This window comes from Struthio camelus, chromosome 3 (assembly GCF_040807025.1).
Source record: "Struthio camelus isolate bStrCam1 chromosome 3, bStrCam1.hap1, whole genome shotgun sequence".
In the NCBI taxonomy this organism is placed as follows: Eukaryota; Metazoa; Chordata; class Aves; order Struthioniformes; family Struthionidae; genus Struthio; species Struthio camelus.
The window spans coordinates 53,217,882-53,235,750 of NC_090944.1; the positions used below are offsets into that span (position 1 = coordinate 53,217,882).

Consider the following 17,869-nt stretch of genomic DNA (forward strand, 5'->3'; position numbering starts at 1 on the left):
TCTGAAAGAGAAAGAAAAGGAATATACATAATTTCCTGAACATGTTGCTAATTGGTATTTTTCCTCTCCCTAGAATGAATATATGTGGGAGGAAGAGTTTTGTTGACTTAGAAATTCACAAAGTAAAGCTGTCTTTTGTCATATCGAGGAAAATGCAATGCAATGCACAGTGTACAAGTCAACACTTTTGCCTTGGCTTTAAGTAGCAGTGTCAGCCTCTCCTTCTATCCTTTAGCCTGCAGCATTTTTATAGACTCATACTGCTGATATTGAGATACAGATATATATGGTACATATATATACACACAAATACTTATGAATATGCTTCTCATAGCCTTATTTGCTGCTACTCTCAAAAAATTGAAATTATCATCATAAGCACAGGTAGAAAGATGCCTTCCTCAGCAGCAGCCTTTCCTTTGCCTGTTTGTAGCTGGCAAAATGTAACTGTCATAATTTTGGTTATTTGGAAGTCTGCTGGAAATAAGAAAACTGCTGCTCTGTTAGAACTTGCAGCCTTCGTGGTAATTCTCTGCTTTTGCAGTTTCTTTAACAGTCTTTTGGCACAAGTTTCCAAGTAATAGCATTGGGGTTTGTTGTCGGGATAAATCCGTCCTACAGTTTATTCAGTTGCAGCTGCAGTACTTCCGTGCAGAGCACTTCTCTGCATAGACCCATGAGCACGCTACTCATGTATTTGTTGCTACTCGGCAAACACTTTTATATATAAATATATAAAGGATTTTATATTTTTATATATATGTATAAAAATGTGTGTGTATACAAATTGTGTGTGTATGTGTGTGTATAAAAATGTGTGTGTGTATACATATATATAAAAGTAACAGTTGTTTTCCTTAGATCAAGATCTACAAAACAGACTACTGGGTCGGGGTTTGGGGAGTGGTTGTTTGTTTAATAAGTTTAATACTGTTGCAGAAAACATAAGAGTGACTGTACTGGGTATGATCAAAGGTCTATCAAGCCCAGTATCCTGTCTCCAGCAGTGGCCAAAAGTGGACGCCTAGGGAGGAATATAAGAACAAGGCATGTTGTGATGTTTCCCTTGAGTGCTGTTCAAGCCTCGAAATATGTGCTGCTCAAACTTTTTGAATGATGATTGTGCTTTAAACATAAAAATGGCAATGATCTGAAGCTTTTGGATAAACAGAAGGCTTGAGAGCAGGATTCCTTCTCTCTGCTCACCCGAATAACTGAGAACATATTCAGTAAAAGCTGAACATGTTTTCTCAGAAAGAACGGTGATTTTTGTTTTTCTCTTTGAATTGCTGAGGAATGTCATTTTTTTATTTTTTCTTAAGTGGAAGTACCACTTTGAAAAGTTTAAAGAGAAATGCCGTGCTGGTTATTTGGTTGATGAACTCCTAAATTTTTCATGAGAAGCAGCAGCTTAGGTCAAGACAGTTCAGGTTTAGGGACAGATGAGATAGGCAGCCTTCTGTTTCAGGAAGTTCAGGAAGCGATGTGAGTTGTATGAGACATTTAACCGGTATTCTGAAGAAGCAGCAGTATTTATTTTCCTCCTCTTCAACTGTACTGTAATTTACGCCTGTTAGCAAAAATACTAACTTTCTTTTAAATAAACATAAATGTACATATATTCAGAGAAAAATTTGGAAAAGTCTTTGAAGTTTAAGGGTGATAATATACTCAAGGCATCTGTATCTTTTCTCCTGTCTCTGAAAAGAACATACTGTATTAGAAGTATTTCAAAATGTCATTAGCTCTTGACAGATCCATTTGGATAATATTTTTGGGTTGTTCTCACTTGTGAGCTTCAAAAGGTACTTGGTTAAGAGTTGTACTTTCAGATTGTTCTGTTTGGAAGTAAAGGCAAGAAGATGCTATTCACGATCCTCATTCTGGATTCAAAGTCAGATATGAGTGTTGTCCCCTCTTCTCGATCTACAAAAATCTCAGGATTGAGGAATCACCAAAATGCTTGGTCTAAATAAAGCTAATAGTTCAATAGGAGGAAAAAATTCCATCTAGTTTGTGCAGATGAAAATAAGTTTCTGCAGAAATTTAATAAACCAATTAGCCACAAATAGAGATGATGAATTCTCAGCAATAACAATCAAATGATTACAGTCTTAATTGTAAGACATTACGTAGACACAGATAACCTTCAGAAAATGTTTTCCAGGTTTGTCAATTTTATCAAAGGCTTCACACGACATGATACTTGTTTGAACTGTTTAAATGTTTCTTCCTTCTAACTGTGACCAAAAACAGTTCCTACCCACTTGACATTATAGACTAAATTTTTCAGGTCTATTGGCTCTTGGTGGTGGAAAAATCTGCCTGGAGGTCAGCAGTGGTTTAAACCACAACCAGCCATCCTTCTTTTCAGTCTGCTTAACTTCAGCCTGCAAATTTTTCAGCTAAAATGGGTTAAAGGTCTTCACAGAATCCTATACAAAGTATGAGCTCTTCTGTATGCTCTGTGCATGCCATAGGCTGTATGCAGAAGCTGGCTGGCCCCTCTTCTGTCCAAACACGCAGTAGGAGATGACTGCAATTCAGTCTTAGCCAGAACTGAGAAAAACTGAGGAAGACCTACAAGAGGCCAGTAGTACTTACACAGGTGATAATACAATAGGAACAGCTTCCTATGTACTGCGAGACTGGCAAACCTTCCAGCCCAGAAACTGTGTTAGTGGCATCAGAGAAGCTCCCCTGGGTCCCCAAAAATCTTTCCTTAAATTTAAGGAAAGCTTCTCCCTATGCCCCTCTCCCATCTCCGGTATCTTGACACTCAGACATTAGTCATCAGGATTTTTGTTTTTTCCTAAATTACAACTCTAAATCAGGTCTTTCGGATACATTTTAGTCCATGCACAATCAATCTGAGGGTGAATGATAATCCATCTTCCCCTGCCACCCTGCCCCTGTACTAAACAGCTTGGGGTGGGAGGGTTGATTCTTTAATTGCTGGTTTATTTTGTTTTATTTTATGTTATTTTATTTCATTTTATTTCTAAACAGAAGTGCCTTTTTCCTTTTGACAACTATCTGAAATATGCTCCTTTAAGAACCTCCTACGTGGTATGTATTTGTAATTTGTAAACACAAGATGTCAAAGAATGATTTGATTCAGTGGTGAGGCAGCCAGCTATTTGCATGTCATGAGGTCTAAGGGAAACAAACTGACCCTCAGCCTTCTTCCAGGCAGCCAAATTCTAATGGGACCCTCAAATAGCTCTGGCAAAGTATTCTGTTTCTTTTGGACTTACTGAATGCTTGTTTCTGCGAAGAAGTCCAATTATTTCTTCCTTTTATTTTGTTACACAAGTTACCAGGAGAAGCAGCTTGAAACCAGATGTGAGTATTAAGTATTTCCATTTCTCCTTTATGCGATAACGTTTAATTGTGGTAGTGTAACAGGTAACTAATTGAATATTTTAAGCGCTTAAGGAGGAGCTTTTTTCTTCAGATACAAATTACTCATTCCTATGGCTACAGTTTCTTTAAACTATGTGCAGAATTCCACAGTTACATTAAAAATGTTTTAGTTTTGTGTACCAAAACAAGATTCCACATTTTTTCAAATGCACTTGTTTTCTTTTTATTCATTGACTCACTAATTAATCTAGGGGAAGATTGCTCGTTTTTTTTTTTTTCTTCTTTGTAATGATATAAGGATGAATATTATTTACTCTAAAACATCAAAAATGTATATGCTATTTCCTGTGACATTTGAATCATCGTTTTTTTCTCATGGCAAGCTATCATAGCTATTTGGTGTTGTAAGAAAACTCTTTAAATAGTGTATTTTCTGATACGGTAAGTCACTGGTTTCTAGTACAGTTAATTTCACTGTCTAGTATGGATTGTTCTTACTTTTTCTTTGAAGTAAAACCAGTTACCAAGCTGGTGTTTACAGCAAAATTTAGCCGTGTTATCAAATCAAGTATCATTTCAACATTCTCCTTCTGTAAGATATTTTGTTGTGTCTTTTATTTACCACCTTTTTAGGATCATCATCTTGGTCTGGGATTTGAAAGCATGAGAGTAGGACTGAAAGGATGAACCTCTGTTCACTAAAATTGTTCTAGAAATGTCTACCTATATGGCAGAAGTTAAAAAGTGGAAATATTCCATAATTTAAAGTCTCTATATATTAATTGCACTGATACCTGGTTTCTTAAAGGTAATCTTTTTGATAATAAGGATTAAATCAAACTTGGGTTGAACTATCAAATACAATTTATATTTCAATAACATAATTAGTTTTAAATACCGTTTTTTTCTTAACTTTCCCTAATGTCAAAAGATCTTTTTGTGTACTGGAACTTGACATAAAATCTCTTATATTTAAAATACAAGTTTCAGGTGTCTTTCTTGTTTGTGTCTAATATTTTCACCCATATTTTTCTTCTGTTTGTGTCATGAGTTGACATTTCTAGAGTATTTTAACAGAATAGGCTTTAACAGACTTAATATACTGATGTTATAACAGATTGCTGATGGTCTTGTCATGTAATTTTATTACAGTGGCACAAAAGTCACTTCAATTTGAAGTTGCATAATTGGTAGGTGCTTAAAATAACATATTAACCTTCTCGTAATATAAGAGCAAAATCATGAAAGCAAAAGCTATTTGAAAGAAATTCTGATCAATTGTAGGGTATTTCAAGGTTATTTGCAGGCAGTCATTTTCTAGCAAATGAATATTTTTGGTTGACATGGTAAGATATAAGTTTTATGAGCCATATACAAATAAGCCCAGCTTTCTTTTCATCCTTCTTTTTCCTTGTCTGAGTTGTACTTATCCAAAAAAAAAAAAAAAAAAAAGAAGAGTTGAAATCTATTAGTATTGCTTAACCGTGGAAAGACAGGCAGAAATGCAAAGTCTCGACCAGCAGGCTTCTAAATGTCAAGCCTAAAATCAGAGGGTGAAATTCTAACCCCTTTTCAAGGAGGGGTGAAAACCCCTCCTGTGGACTAAACAAGACCTGGATTCTGCTCAAGTCTTTAGATCACCTAAAGCGTAGAACTGACCTTAATTTTTTCTGTACATTTTCCTGTCAGTTAACTGTAGGATGATGTCTTATGTCTAATTCCAGGATATTCTTAAAATTAATGATTTCGGTTCAACGTTCCTATTAAAATTTCTAGAGCCCCAAAGTTTGGAAATGGGAATGACGAAAAGCTGCTCATATTCCATGTTTGCTCCTACAGTAGAATTCATTTTGCTGAGAGCAGGGCGTGTGGTTCTGTTTAGGAAGCTGTGAACTCATTTCATAGGTTTATATTTTCCTATAAAATGTAAGAGGGATGAAATGGGTACAGTTTCATAGAATTACGTAGACATTTCTCCAGAAACACTAAACTGATACAGTGCAAATAAGCTACTATTATTAAAACCTCAAGACATTAAATTTTGTAGCAGAGTTACTGTGAGAGGCAGGACTTTACAACAGCTAGCTAATGTCTCTTTGTTCTCTCTTTAGTAATGGCTTCGTTTCTGCTATGAATCACCCTCAAGAGGAATTTCTCTCTCTCCTTTAACTATAAAGAGCACATTAGTGAATTAGCCTCTGCAGACTTAAGTTAGCTTTTGTGAATAGCACGCGTTCGTCTCTGATATTGCATAGTATACATCAGCTACTATCTCTTCTCCTGGTTTCCTTTTCTTAGACTAAAAGTTTTCTTTGATTCTGCTTCATTACCTCCACGCTAGTAGGTCACTTATCTTCTTAACCAGGCTTGTCTTGAATCTGAATTTGTTCTAGGTCCATATATAAAGACTAGCAAATTCTGCACATCTCAAAATATTATGAGTAGTGGATCTGAAAGGGCTTCTCTTGCTCACTGCTGGCCTTACACTTAATCATTTTTGTAAACCAGAAAAATATTCATTTTTCAATAACCTGTCTTGGTGCATAGATAGTAGAATTGATAGAAAGAATGATTTAGAGACAGAGCATAGCACAAATTAGTGACAGAATACACACAGAGGAGACCTGAATTTAGTTCAAAGTGACTGTCAGCCAGTTGTTCTGTGCTTCGGTCCCCCATCTGTAAAACTGGGTTTGTTATACTGAGGAAAAAAAAAATTAATTCAAAACCACATTATCCAAGGCTGACTGGAGGCAGCCCAGGTTCTCTGGAAAATCCTTAATGATTAGGAACTGTCTCAAATGCTGTGGCCTTAAGAAGTTTAACACAAAACTGGATAAATTTCCCTCAGAATGCCTTGCGTAAGTATTAGTCATATCTCCAGAGTCATTAGGGGCGATTGTAAAGTTCACAACTGGAGCATTTTATTGCCTCAGCTAACTTCAGTAGTGCTTTCTATCCAGCAGTGCTTCAGCTGGAAGTTCTCCACCAGGCAACCTCCACAACCTACAGTACTTGTAACTCTCCATTGCCAGGTCCATGACTGCAGTCTGACGAGCAAAATCCTCTAAAGGCAAAGGCATAACAAGTGTGTGCTTCTCTTCCCACTCCTCCAGGTTTGCTCTCTGACCGTGGGCGAATCAGTTATTTTATTTTGAAAGGCATTAACCTTTCCTGTAGACAAGTATCTCATAACTGTGTTTTAGGTTTGCTTTGTTATTGTTAGAAAAGTTATCTTGAGATCTTTGAAAGGAAGGCTGTATAAATATCTCAGAGTATTAAGCTACAAGTCTATTTATCAAGAGCCCAGTCTTCCTCAAGTGAGCTCCCCAAGCTACTAATTCAGCAACATCAATATTCATTTATGCATTATAACATGAAAAATTGTGCCATCATTAGAGTTCTTCGAATAGCTGGGTTTGTTTTCTATTTGCATGCAGAAAAAAAAAAAGATTAGAGAAAATCTTTCATGTTGAACAGATCTGATTGTGAAAGTTTGTTTAGTTTGGTGCTTGAAAATGGAAGAGCATTGAGAAACATTTCAAATTAAAAGCTCAAAGCATTTTCTTATTTAAAATGCAGTAGCAGAATTCTTAAATTTGTATTTAATCATTTACTTTTGTTTTTTCCCAAAAACATTTACCATATGTAACATAAATAAGCAAAAAGGACTTGAACTGTATTTTTACCTTAGCAGAGTTTCTGCTGCTGCTTACCACTCCCCTCCCACTCAGCCCAGTCTTAACATGCAGCTAATTAGAGTTATGGGCTCTGAGGGTCATCCTGCACCAAAAGTGGTTCGTTCCATTCTAGATTTGCAAAGGTAATTACTTTTCTGTTGCTGTGTCAGGGTTCATGTTATCACTTGAATAGATTCCGTTGTTACCCTATGTCCTTGAATTATATTATCTGATTTTAAAATGATCCTAACTATAAGAAAGGAATTTCTTCATTCCTGACAAATTTGCTCCACCATTCTAAGACTTAAGTGATGATTTTTAATCCTTACGATTTGTCAAAGTTAAATGTTGCCTATTCTGGATTTTCAGATAATCTTTAGCCTTAGTTTTCTGTCCATCAGAACTGGGTAATCCTACACTGGACCCAGCTTTTAGAGAGTATGTATTTATTATTGTAGAAAGAAATCCACTTTCAAACTAATATAGTCCCAAAAAGCAAAAAAGCAACCTTTTCGCATGCCAGGACTTTACAAAAATCCCAGCAGAGCAGTAATGGAAGGGTCAGTAACCTCACATCATAATAAAGTAAGACAGAATACTGAGATCTATTCATTTCAGTGTCTAATTTTAATTCATAGCCACTTTTAGGAAGACAGACTATGTTAAAATAGTAAGAAATATGTTTAAGGTCTGGTACAGAGGTTTTAGGACTTAAGGGAAATGTTAAGATACCCAGTCACATAATTTTTCTGAAGACCTTATCACCCAAGCAGGCCCAGCAGAAAAAGAGGAGAAGTAAAAGAGGCATGAACACTTCAAATGACCTGGCACAAGTCATATAGCAAGTCTCTGGCAGGATATGAGCAGAACTCAGAGCCGAGTCTAAGCACCACTCGATGTTTCTGCTCACACAACACGAGGAGTCAATGCAATGATATATTTTGTCTTGTGGGGAAAGAGGACTCACCTGTTTGAGTTAGGAAAAATCTTCAATTAAGATTTTTATTCAATGAAAATGTGGTGCACAAAACCATATGTTAAACAAACCAATTTTCTCTACACCCAATCCTAGCAACACTCCCTTATTTTCTCTCTCTGCTAAAGGAAGAGCAAAAAGTAAAAAGATCTCCACTCCTGCCTTTCTTCCCATCAACCTCTCCTAAATGGTTTCATGGCCTTCAAAAGTCATCTAGTGAGCTCTCTTCTAGAACTGAGTAAAAATTCAGAGTCAGATATCTATTTCCTGTGCTGGAATGAAACATGTGGATTACTATCAACAGTGAAAACAGGTCATCTGTCATAACTAAGTGTGTCTGTTTGAATATTTTACCCTTTTTTTCCCAGCTCAAAGAGCAGCAGCCTGCCCTTGATGCACCTGCGTAGTAAACTAGCAGGTGTTGCAGCCTTATAGTACATTTAAAACAAATGCAGGGCAAAGAATAAAAGCAAAATATCACCCTGCCATAATTCCATCTATTTAGCAAAATGCACATATGGCCAAATTGTACCAGTTTGTTTCTGCAGTCTTGGTGCAAGTGATGAGACTTGATAACTGAATTGTGCCTAGTGCTTTCCCGGTAAGTATGAGGACACCAACCCTAACATGCAGAGGTAAAGCCTAATCCAGCAGTTACTAAACCGCCTGATAAGACTTCCATGCGTTAAGTGATATTATTCACCTGCATTAATTTACATAGACATACGAGTGTTTCTGGCATCATGGTCCAAGAGAAGACAAAGTACATGTTCATGTAACACTTAGGAGGAAACAAAAGGAAGTTATATAAGACTACTTAAGAAAGTCCACAGTGTGTTTTCGTAGCGGCTGACTGTTTGGCATTCTCCTGAAAACCTTTTTTGCCCTCAGTCTCAGTTATATTCTATAAGCCATTCATTATCATAAAAGCAGGAGAATACAAAGAGCATGGCATCTTTTAGGATTTCTCCAATGGATTAGACCTTCACTGGTTTATCTGCCTACCAGATGCATATGTATGTATATGTATTTTAATAAGACTGTGTTATTATTGCATCTCTGTAGTCCAAAGAGACTGCAATTGTAGAGGACACTTCCTGCTAGTTCTCCTAGGAAAGCCTACTGAGTTAATTGTCAGTAGAAATCCAGAATACCTGGGCAGTCCTGGCTTTGGCATCAGTCTACTATGGGCTCTACTCAATGCTCTGCACAGCATTTCTTATACTATACGTAGCAGTGACTTTTCAGACTGTGATTCCTGTGGCCACAAATTGTCTGCAGAACTGTCATCTGTGTTTCCAATGTAAAGCTTGGTAAAAAGGTGGCAACCAGACGGATGGAGCCCTGCAAGCAACAGAGCTGCCTGTTTGTCAGGCCTAAAAGTCTAAATACCTGGGAACGGTGAAAACTAAGGTAGGGATCTTGCATACCAATACTTAACACTAGCCTTTGTTTTTCCGAGGCTGTAATGTTACCTAGCCAGTGACAAGCCTTGAACAGGGCTGCCATCAGAAACTTTCAGATTTGGTTCATTTTGATAAGATTTTGTATTTTTATTACAAAGTGCTGCAGCTGGGTTTATTTTTTTCCTCAGAAAACTAGGTCAGGTTGGCACAGTACAGTTGGGAGAGAAAAGTAAAAGGCTGCGCTGCTGCAGCAGATTCTGTATTACCACTTGGGGATATTATGTTTGGTTTGGTGTTGGGGGAGGAGGGTATTTTTAACTGGGTAATGAAAGTCCTTTCCAATTTTAGCTTGCTATAAAACATATATGCTGCTGCTGCTCATCTTTTTCTTACTGCTCATTTCATTTCTTAAAGCAGTTCTAAAGTAGGTCACAGGCTTTTAAAGAACCCAGCTAGAAAAAGTATTATGCAGTGGGTTGCTGTTATTTTTTAATAGGATTTTAATTCACGTAGAATACCCATTCTCAAGACACATGGTACTCTTCACCGTCCTTTCTCTCCCTGAAATAAAACGTAAGGGTGGGAGAAATCCATTCTCTGCAGCTGATGCATCTACAAGTAAAAGGCATGGCCTATTTTCTGTTAAAATCTTAAAGGTTGCAGTCAGCAGCAATGTTGCATGTTGAAGCTCTGTTACCTCTTGTTAGCAGTAAAGCTGTTTTGTTTCATGGCCCCTAAACATTTCAGTTCTCACCGTATCAGAGACATCATTTCCCATTGCTTTTGTTTTCCCCAAGAAAGCTTTCAGTCCCGAAGGCAAGCTTGTTTCTCTATCAGGTAGATGTATTCCTGCCCAGCAGTGTTAGTCTCTCACTAAGATGCTGCTATTTTCTTGGTGGACTTTTGCGCAGCTGTGCAAGCATGTTGGCCTCTCCTTAGGTCATTAGTGCCTTGAACAAAGGCAAATTGGGAGTAGGATTTTTGATGTGCAGATGCTGTCGTAGCAGAGATCTCTTAATCTAATCTGCATGCTGTGGACAAACTCGCTGGCAAAACTCTCAGATCAGGACTTCACCGTCTGTCTTCATTTATAACTTTGGCTTTCTTTTTTACTGAAGCACTTGAAGTATTTTCCACAATTAGAGGATTGTAGGTGAGGGTGGAGGCAGGAAAAGGGGCAAGAGGAAGCCAGGCAGAAAGGGAAGAAGTGGTGAGGAGGAGAATTTCTGTTCATGGCCAAAGTTCAGCTGTGACCTCAGAAATCAATTCTCATCGTGAACAATTCAGCCCAGAATTATTAATGTTTCTTTTCCTCTTTTGAAAACATTTAGAGCTTGCTAGGGCTTAGTTTGATAGTAGTAAAAAATACATTAATATTTCCATGCAAGTACAACTTTCCCAGCCTTCCCACCATTTTATTTATGAGGCAACTATATCCCAGCATAAACATCCTTTTGCTAATGAGTTTCTTGTCTCAAAATGAGACAGATTCTTTAACTTAGAACGCCATCTTTTTCCTAGGCTAAAATGTACAGCTAGTTAGAAAATTGCTCCTCTCAATGAACATGTTATCTTTATATCAAAAAATCACAATTTAAGATTTTACTAAAACAGTTTTCTGTCAAAAATTTAAGATTTATTTTTAGACCAAAATTATCTTTTGTTTCACTTTTGAGAGTCCTACTTTTCTGAAGCAAACTGACATTTTCCGTGGAGTTTTGTTTATTCAAAAACATCTGATTAAAATGCTTCAAAATTTAAAAAATAAAACTATTTAAGTAGTCTGGATCAAGCTTAGTGCAAAACTCCTTTTCTTCCAAGAATACCCTGATGCAGTAACAACTTTTAATTTATATTAGTTTTGGAAACTTATAAATCCTCATGTTTCAGAGCATGTATCTAACCCCCTAAATGGGATTAGGAAACTTTCCTCATGAGCAGGTTGTTGCCTAGACATCTTTTGTAGGGTTCCTTTCGCCTTCCTTAAGATGGTTTTGCCTGCTCAACTGAAAAAGATATATAAAACTATAGTCATTTTCTTTCACACATTCTTTAAATCATTGCTACATCATTTTTAGATCTGCTTTCCCTCCTGAGTTCTAGGCAGGAGCATATTTAGTGTAGGCTGTCAGTGCCCAAAACACTTCTTTATTCCTCATTGTTCCATATACAGCAATGCTGAGCAATGGAGCAGAGCGCTGCCTCCGCTTCCTTCGAAGCCAAGTCAGCAGAATAGTCAAGATTATTGAAGGCATCCAAACCTGCATATATGTTCTGTTGCCTGATCCGTAACAATTAACACCAGTTAACCCAGAAACCCTTTCCATCAAAAAGACCTCAGCTTTTAGGCAGTGGTCATGTCTAAATCAGGCTGGTTGACAAAGGACATGTAGATGATACTTCACCCTCCACGACAATGCAGAAAATATTGTCAGTGGAACTGGCATTCTCTCTTAATTTCACACATGACTGGGACTTGAGATTGCTGGAAGTGATTTTTCTCTGTGGAAAAGCTGACTCTACCGAAACTGGCCTTTTCTTTGACAGAAATTGGCTGAAATCACTAGTTTCCTTGGCCTTTTCCTCCTGTAACCAGTTTCGTGCACTTTCTCTGAATATAATTTCATTAAGGAGGATTTAGAGACCATATTTACCAGATACTACATATCAGGGAACATTAAAATTAATGGTAATGAATCTCCTAATTACTTGCATATTTTTGAACATCCCACCTCTTGCTCATCTGTCAAAATGTGTGCTTTGTTGGACTTGCTCCAGTAGCTCCATGTCTCTCTTGTACTGGGGAGCCCAGCACTGGACACAGTACTCCAGATGTGGCCTCACCAGGGCTGAGCAAAGGGGAAGGCTCACCTCCCTCAACCTGCTGGCAGTGCTTTTCCTAATGCAGTCCAAGAGGCTGTTGGCTTTCTTTGCTGCAAGGGCACATTGCTAGCTCATGGTCCACTCAGTGTCCACTGGGACCCCAAGGGCCTTTTCTGCCAAGCTGCTTTGCAGCTGGTCATCTTCCAACCTGTACTGGTGCATAAGGTTATTTCTGCCTAGGTGCAGAACCCTGCACTTGCCTTTGTTGCACTTCACGAGTTACCTCTCTGCCCATCTCTCCAGACTGCTCAGGTCCCCCTGAATGGCAGCACAGTCTTCTGGTGTGTCAGCCACTCCCCCCAGCATTGTATCATCAGCAAACTTGCTGAGGAGGCACTCTGTCCCTTCCTCCAGGTCATGGATGAATAAATTAGTCTTGGCCCCAGAACTGATCCCTGGGGGACATCATTGCCGACATTACTTTAAATTCCTTTAGGATTGTACCTAGCATTCACTAATGAGTTCCTATCCACATCTTAGGCCTACATCTGCTTTGCTTTCAGGACTCGATGCATTTTGAACTTGGGCACCTGAAACAAGTCAATTTTAAACAGTTTAAGTGTCTTTTAAGTATTTAACTTATCAGCTAGTTTGGTTGTTGTTTTTCACATGGGACTTTTGAGCCAGATGTAATCCTTAAACCTGTGAAATGCCTAAATGTATATAATATGACTTGCATATAATCACAGAATCACAGAATCGTTTAGGTTGGAAGGGACCTCTGGAGATCATCTAGTCCAACCTCCCTGCTCAAGCAGGGTCACCTAGAGCATATTGCCCAGGATCACATCCAGACGGCTTTTGAATATCTCCAGCGAAGGAAACTCCACCACCTCTCTGGGCAACCTGTTCCAGCGCTCTGTCACCCTCACAGTGAAGAAGTTTTTTCTCAGGTTCAGATGGAACTTCCTGTGGTTCAGTTTGTGCCCGTTGCCTCTTGTCCTGTTGCTGGGCACCACGGAGAAGAGGCTGGCCTCATCCTCTTGACAACCTCCCTTCAGATACTTGTACACATTTATGAGATCCTCTCTCAATCTTCTCTTGTCCAGCATGAACAGGCCCAGCTCTTGCAGTCTTTCTTCATAGGAGAGGTGCTCCAGCCCTCTAATCATCTTGGTAGCCCTCCGCTGGACTCTCTCCAGGAGTGCCATGTCTCTCTTGTACTGGGGAGCCCAGCACTGGACACAGTACTCCAGGTGAGGCCTCACCAGGGCTGAGGAGAGGGGCAGGATCACCTCCCTCCACCTGCTGGCAACACTCTGCCTAGTGCACCCCAGGAGACCGTCGGCCTTCTTGGCCACAAGGGCACACTGCTGGCTCATGTTTAACTTGTTGTCCACCAGCACTCCCAGGTCCTTCTCTGCAGAGCTGCTCTCCAGCAGGTCAACGCCCAGCCGGGACTGGTGCATGGGATTATTCCTGCCTAGGTGCAGGACCCTGCACTTGCCTTGGTTGAACTGCAGGAGGTTCCTCTCCGCCCACCTCTCCAGCCTGTCCAGGTCCCTCTGAATGGCAGCACAGTCTTCTGGTGTGTTAGCCTCTCCCCCCCAGTTTCGAATCATCAGCAAACTTGCTGAGGGTGCACTCTGTGCCTTCATCCAGGTCATTGATGAATACACTGAACAAGACTGGGCCCAGGACTGACCCCTGGGGGACACCACTAGCCACAGGCCTCCAACTTGACTCTGCGCCATTCACCACAACCCTCTGAGCTCGGCCATCCAGCCAGTTCTCAAGCCACCTCACTGTCCACTCATCTAGCCCACACTTCCTGAGCTTACCTAGGAGGATGTGATGGGAGACAGTGTCCAAAGCCTTGCTGAAGTCCAGGCAGACAACAGCCACTGCTCTCCCCTCCTCTACCCAGCCAGTCATTCCATCACAGAAGGCTATCAGATTGGTCCAGCATGATTTCCCTTTGGTGAATCCATGCTGACTACTCCTGATCACCTTCTTGTCCTCCACATGCTTAGTGAGGACCTCCAGGAGGAGCTGTTCCATCACCTTTCCAGGGATGGAGGTGAGGCTGACAGGCCTGTAGTTTCCTGGCTCCTCCTTCTTGCCCTTTTGGAAGACGGGGGTGACATTGGCTTTCTTCCAGTCCTCAGGCACCTCTCCTGATCTCCAGGACCTTTCCAAGAGGATGGAGAGTGGCCTAGCGATAACATCCGCCAGCTCCCTCAGCACTCGTGGGTGCATCCCATCGGGGCCCATGGATTTATGGATGTCGAGTTTGGACAAAAGATCTCTAACCTGATCCTCCTCCACCAAGGGAGAGTCTTCCTTTCTCCAGCCTTCCTCTCTTGTCTCCAAGGTCTGGAATTCCTCAGGACTGGCCTTAGCAGTGAGGATAATAATATGACAGAGGATACTGATAGGCTCATAATGTAATGCGCTCTATAATGAATATATTATGAGAATGTTCTGGCTGTTCCAGAATATTTGAAAAAATGTAAAAAAAAATTCAGGTAAGAATGACTTCAGAAAAATGAAAGCCATGATCTAAGCCTTAACATTACCCCTATTTTTTTTCTTGTACTGATGCTGTTGAAGATATTTACAGCACCTAGGAATCTGAATAGATGGAAAGGGTTTGTTTTCCTGGGTAATAAATAGCTTAAGAGAGACCTGAATCGATGCAGAACACTCCATGGACTGTTCACCTCTCCTACATACTCAGCAGCAATACCGATGATCAGCCAAGCTTTTTGTGTGCAGAACAACAGTGTTGATTCTGATTGGAACCCCTTGGCACCAGTGTAATATTTTTACTAAATAATGAATTGCAGTCCCTGACGCTCACACGCTGATTAGTTCGAAAAATTCCAGCAAGTCATCTGGGTTTAATTCTGTAATCAGTCAGTAACTTTTCTGGCTCCTTCTTCTGAAAAACAGCTTTCATCTGTTACATGTGTTGGGCTTATTTCTGACCTCTAATTTCTCTGTACAGTGGGTTTACTGTGATGGTAATTCTTGAGCTTCAATAGTAAAACTCCTGATATTCGTTAGGAGAGAGGCATACATTAATTTAAGTATTGCGAACTAAATCCCTCAGTATGACATGGGTAGCAAGCTCAAGTTGTATTGGACAAGCTAGATGCTGCTGGTGAAACTTGTATAGTTTAAAGGAAAACCCTAGATGGCCATAGAAGTAATGAGGCCAGGAGATTCCAGCCCACTCTGTAACTAGTAAGGAGCGTTTGAGGGACGTTGACTAGTCAGGTCTTGTCTGCAGCAAGATTTGTGTATATCGCACCACTGCAAACCCTTAGTACACATATTTTCATTAGTTTGAGGTTTAAGCAAGTGGCAAATTATGTTGCACTAGGATAAAGGAAGTGAGTTTAGATGATGACAACAATGTCTGAATTTACAGGAAGTAAACAAAGCTCACAGCAATACCAATTAAGGAGAAAGTTGCAGAATTCCTGGGATGCCAAACCCCCTTTTTAAGTCAGAGTTATTCCCCTCTTTGTTCATGGTTGTAGGGTATGTAAACATGGCACAAAGCAGCATGGTGCCGTTGATGGATCAACCACTATGTGAGCTGCTTTGCCTAGACAGTCCAGTAACATGGTGTCACTTTTGGACCTTGAAGCATTATAATCATACTTTTATAGCCCAGTTTCAGTTACCATGGCTGTCCTGGCTACTTAAGAGCAGAACTTAGTGACAGCTCTGTAGCAGCCCAAATGTTTGCAAGGATATTGCCAGTGTTTTGAAAATGCAGCAAACACTTAAATGCCCTGGTTTTCTTTCCCCCTTTACTAGGTCTAGTCACAGTAAAATATCAGATTTCTAGGGGATAGCAGGCCTCCAGAGAAAAAAAGAAGCTGTGATCTCTGAAATGAGAAAAATTTCCTTGCAGAGCATTCTTAGAAACTTTTATTTATAAAATAATGGTATTGCTAGATTTAGAACGCAGTTCTAACCTCGCGTCGCTAATGTATTTTGCAAATGTATTTGTGATGAATAGTTTAGCAGCTTTCACAAAAAAAACAGGGAAAATGAAATGACCAAATTCATGCAAATGAGCAAAACTATGTTCAGAGAAAAAAACATACTTAACTGAAAATAAATAACTGCCTGAGGTGGCTTACAGGGGTGTGTCCCTCATAATAGATCGATTCATTTTTCTTTTCCTTCAGTGTTACTGCAATGATTTATTTTGCCATCATTTTTCTTTCGTTATGCCTGTTTCAGAGTCTAATGGAGAGCCTTGTTCCATTTATCACATATTCTTAAGGCAAAAGATGAGGTAGTTCATGGCAGGCTTATTTAGATCAGGAAATAGTCCGTGAGAAGGCCATAAACCAAAAGATATATTTTTACATGTGCTTATAAATATATACAATGTGTGTACATAAATGTCTATTCACTTCCATCTAATAGAATCAATATTTCTGGGCTTTGTACATTCATATAATCATCATTCATATAGAGAATATCAAGGTAATTTATTAAAAGAGATATTAAAATGCCAGCATTCCTTTCCTGTTGGTTCCACATTCGTCAGGTTTGGATGGACTTCACAATCATTTTCTAATGGCTTTCGTCTCTGGAAGTCTTTTAGCCCTCTACATCTTACAGGAAAGAATTTGACTCTAGAGCAAGTCCCTCTCCTAGTTTGTGTTAGCTGTGCTCCGTCTTGCTCTGCTGGAACAGCAGGCAGAAAAAACAGCTCTGTGTTGCTTTATTTTCATCTGCTTCATAATTTGTACCATGAGACTGCTGCATTTGCGAATCTGACCCCAGGGACATCTGTGCAATGTCCGTACGTCCTCGGCAACATTCCTCTGCACCCTTTGGAGTATTCTGACACTACAGATCACATATCTGTGCCTACTATACACATTCAAATCAACTGTACTTTACTTTGCTCCAATTTAGACAACAAAATAATCTTTTCCCAAGGAATGCAGAAGTCTCAGTACTTCCCTTTGCCTAGGACACAAACTAGCAGCTGGGATGCTGGAGTCAGCGTTTCATTCCATGAGAGTGAATAGCTGCAGCTCCCCAGAGATTTCCTAACTGACCTCCAAAACACGAAGTCCAGCTTCCAGAAAACTCAAAGTAAACATATTTCTCTAGAGATTAGGATCAAAGCACAAGAAAAATATTCTACTTAACTGCGTGATGCTCGTAATATTATTTATTTATTGGGGCAAGGGTAAGCAGTGCTGGGGGAGACGTGATTCACTTACGCTTTTTTGTTATCTAACGGTAAAAGTACTTCACAAAGATTACCCAGATCTTTGCCAAGAAACCTGCAAAAATTAGTCTTTTTCATACCATCTCTGCTTCATAGCCGAACATGGTCTTATTTCATCATGGCCAAACTCTGAAATTTTTTTTGAAAAAAAAAGCCTTATAGAATCTGAGTGCTTTACTAGGGGAGCAGCTTCAAGCGCCCCCCCCCCCCTCCTTGATTCTGGTCCTGTGGATCCTCATTTTAATGTTCTCCAGCAACTGGTCTCAGCTGTAAAACAAGAGTAATTAATAGCACTTTATTCCCATATAGGTTTTTAGGAGGACTATATTAAAGATTCTGAAGTTCT

At 39.5% G+C, this 17,869-nt stretch overlaps 1 protein-coding gene across 3 annotated transcripts in view; it reads left to right on the forward strand.

The window, feature by feature from the left end:
* Positions 1-3,127: 3,127 nt before the first annotated feature.
* The window catches only part of FHL5 (four and a half LIM domains 5), a 30,353-nt gene continuing 15,611 nt past the window's right edge, over positions 3,128-17,869 (forward strand). Inside the window, exon 1 of one of the 3 annotated variants that reach the window (XM_009682262.2) lies at positions 3,128-3,345. In XM_009682262.2, coding sequence (XP_009680557.2) covers positions 3,261-3,345 — 85 coding nt within the window. In that variant the 5' untranslated portion in view covers positions 3,128-3,260. Of the gene's footprint in view, positions 3,346-9,330; positions 9,436-17,869 lie in introns of those variants that run through there. The other 2 variants (XM_009682263.2, XM_068937832.1) reach the window with 2 other exon arrangements.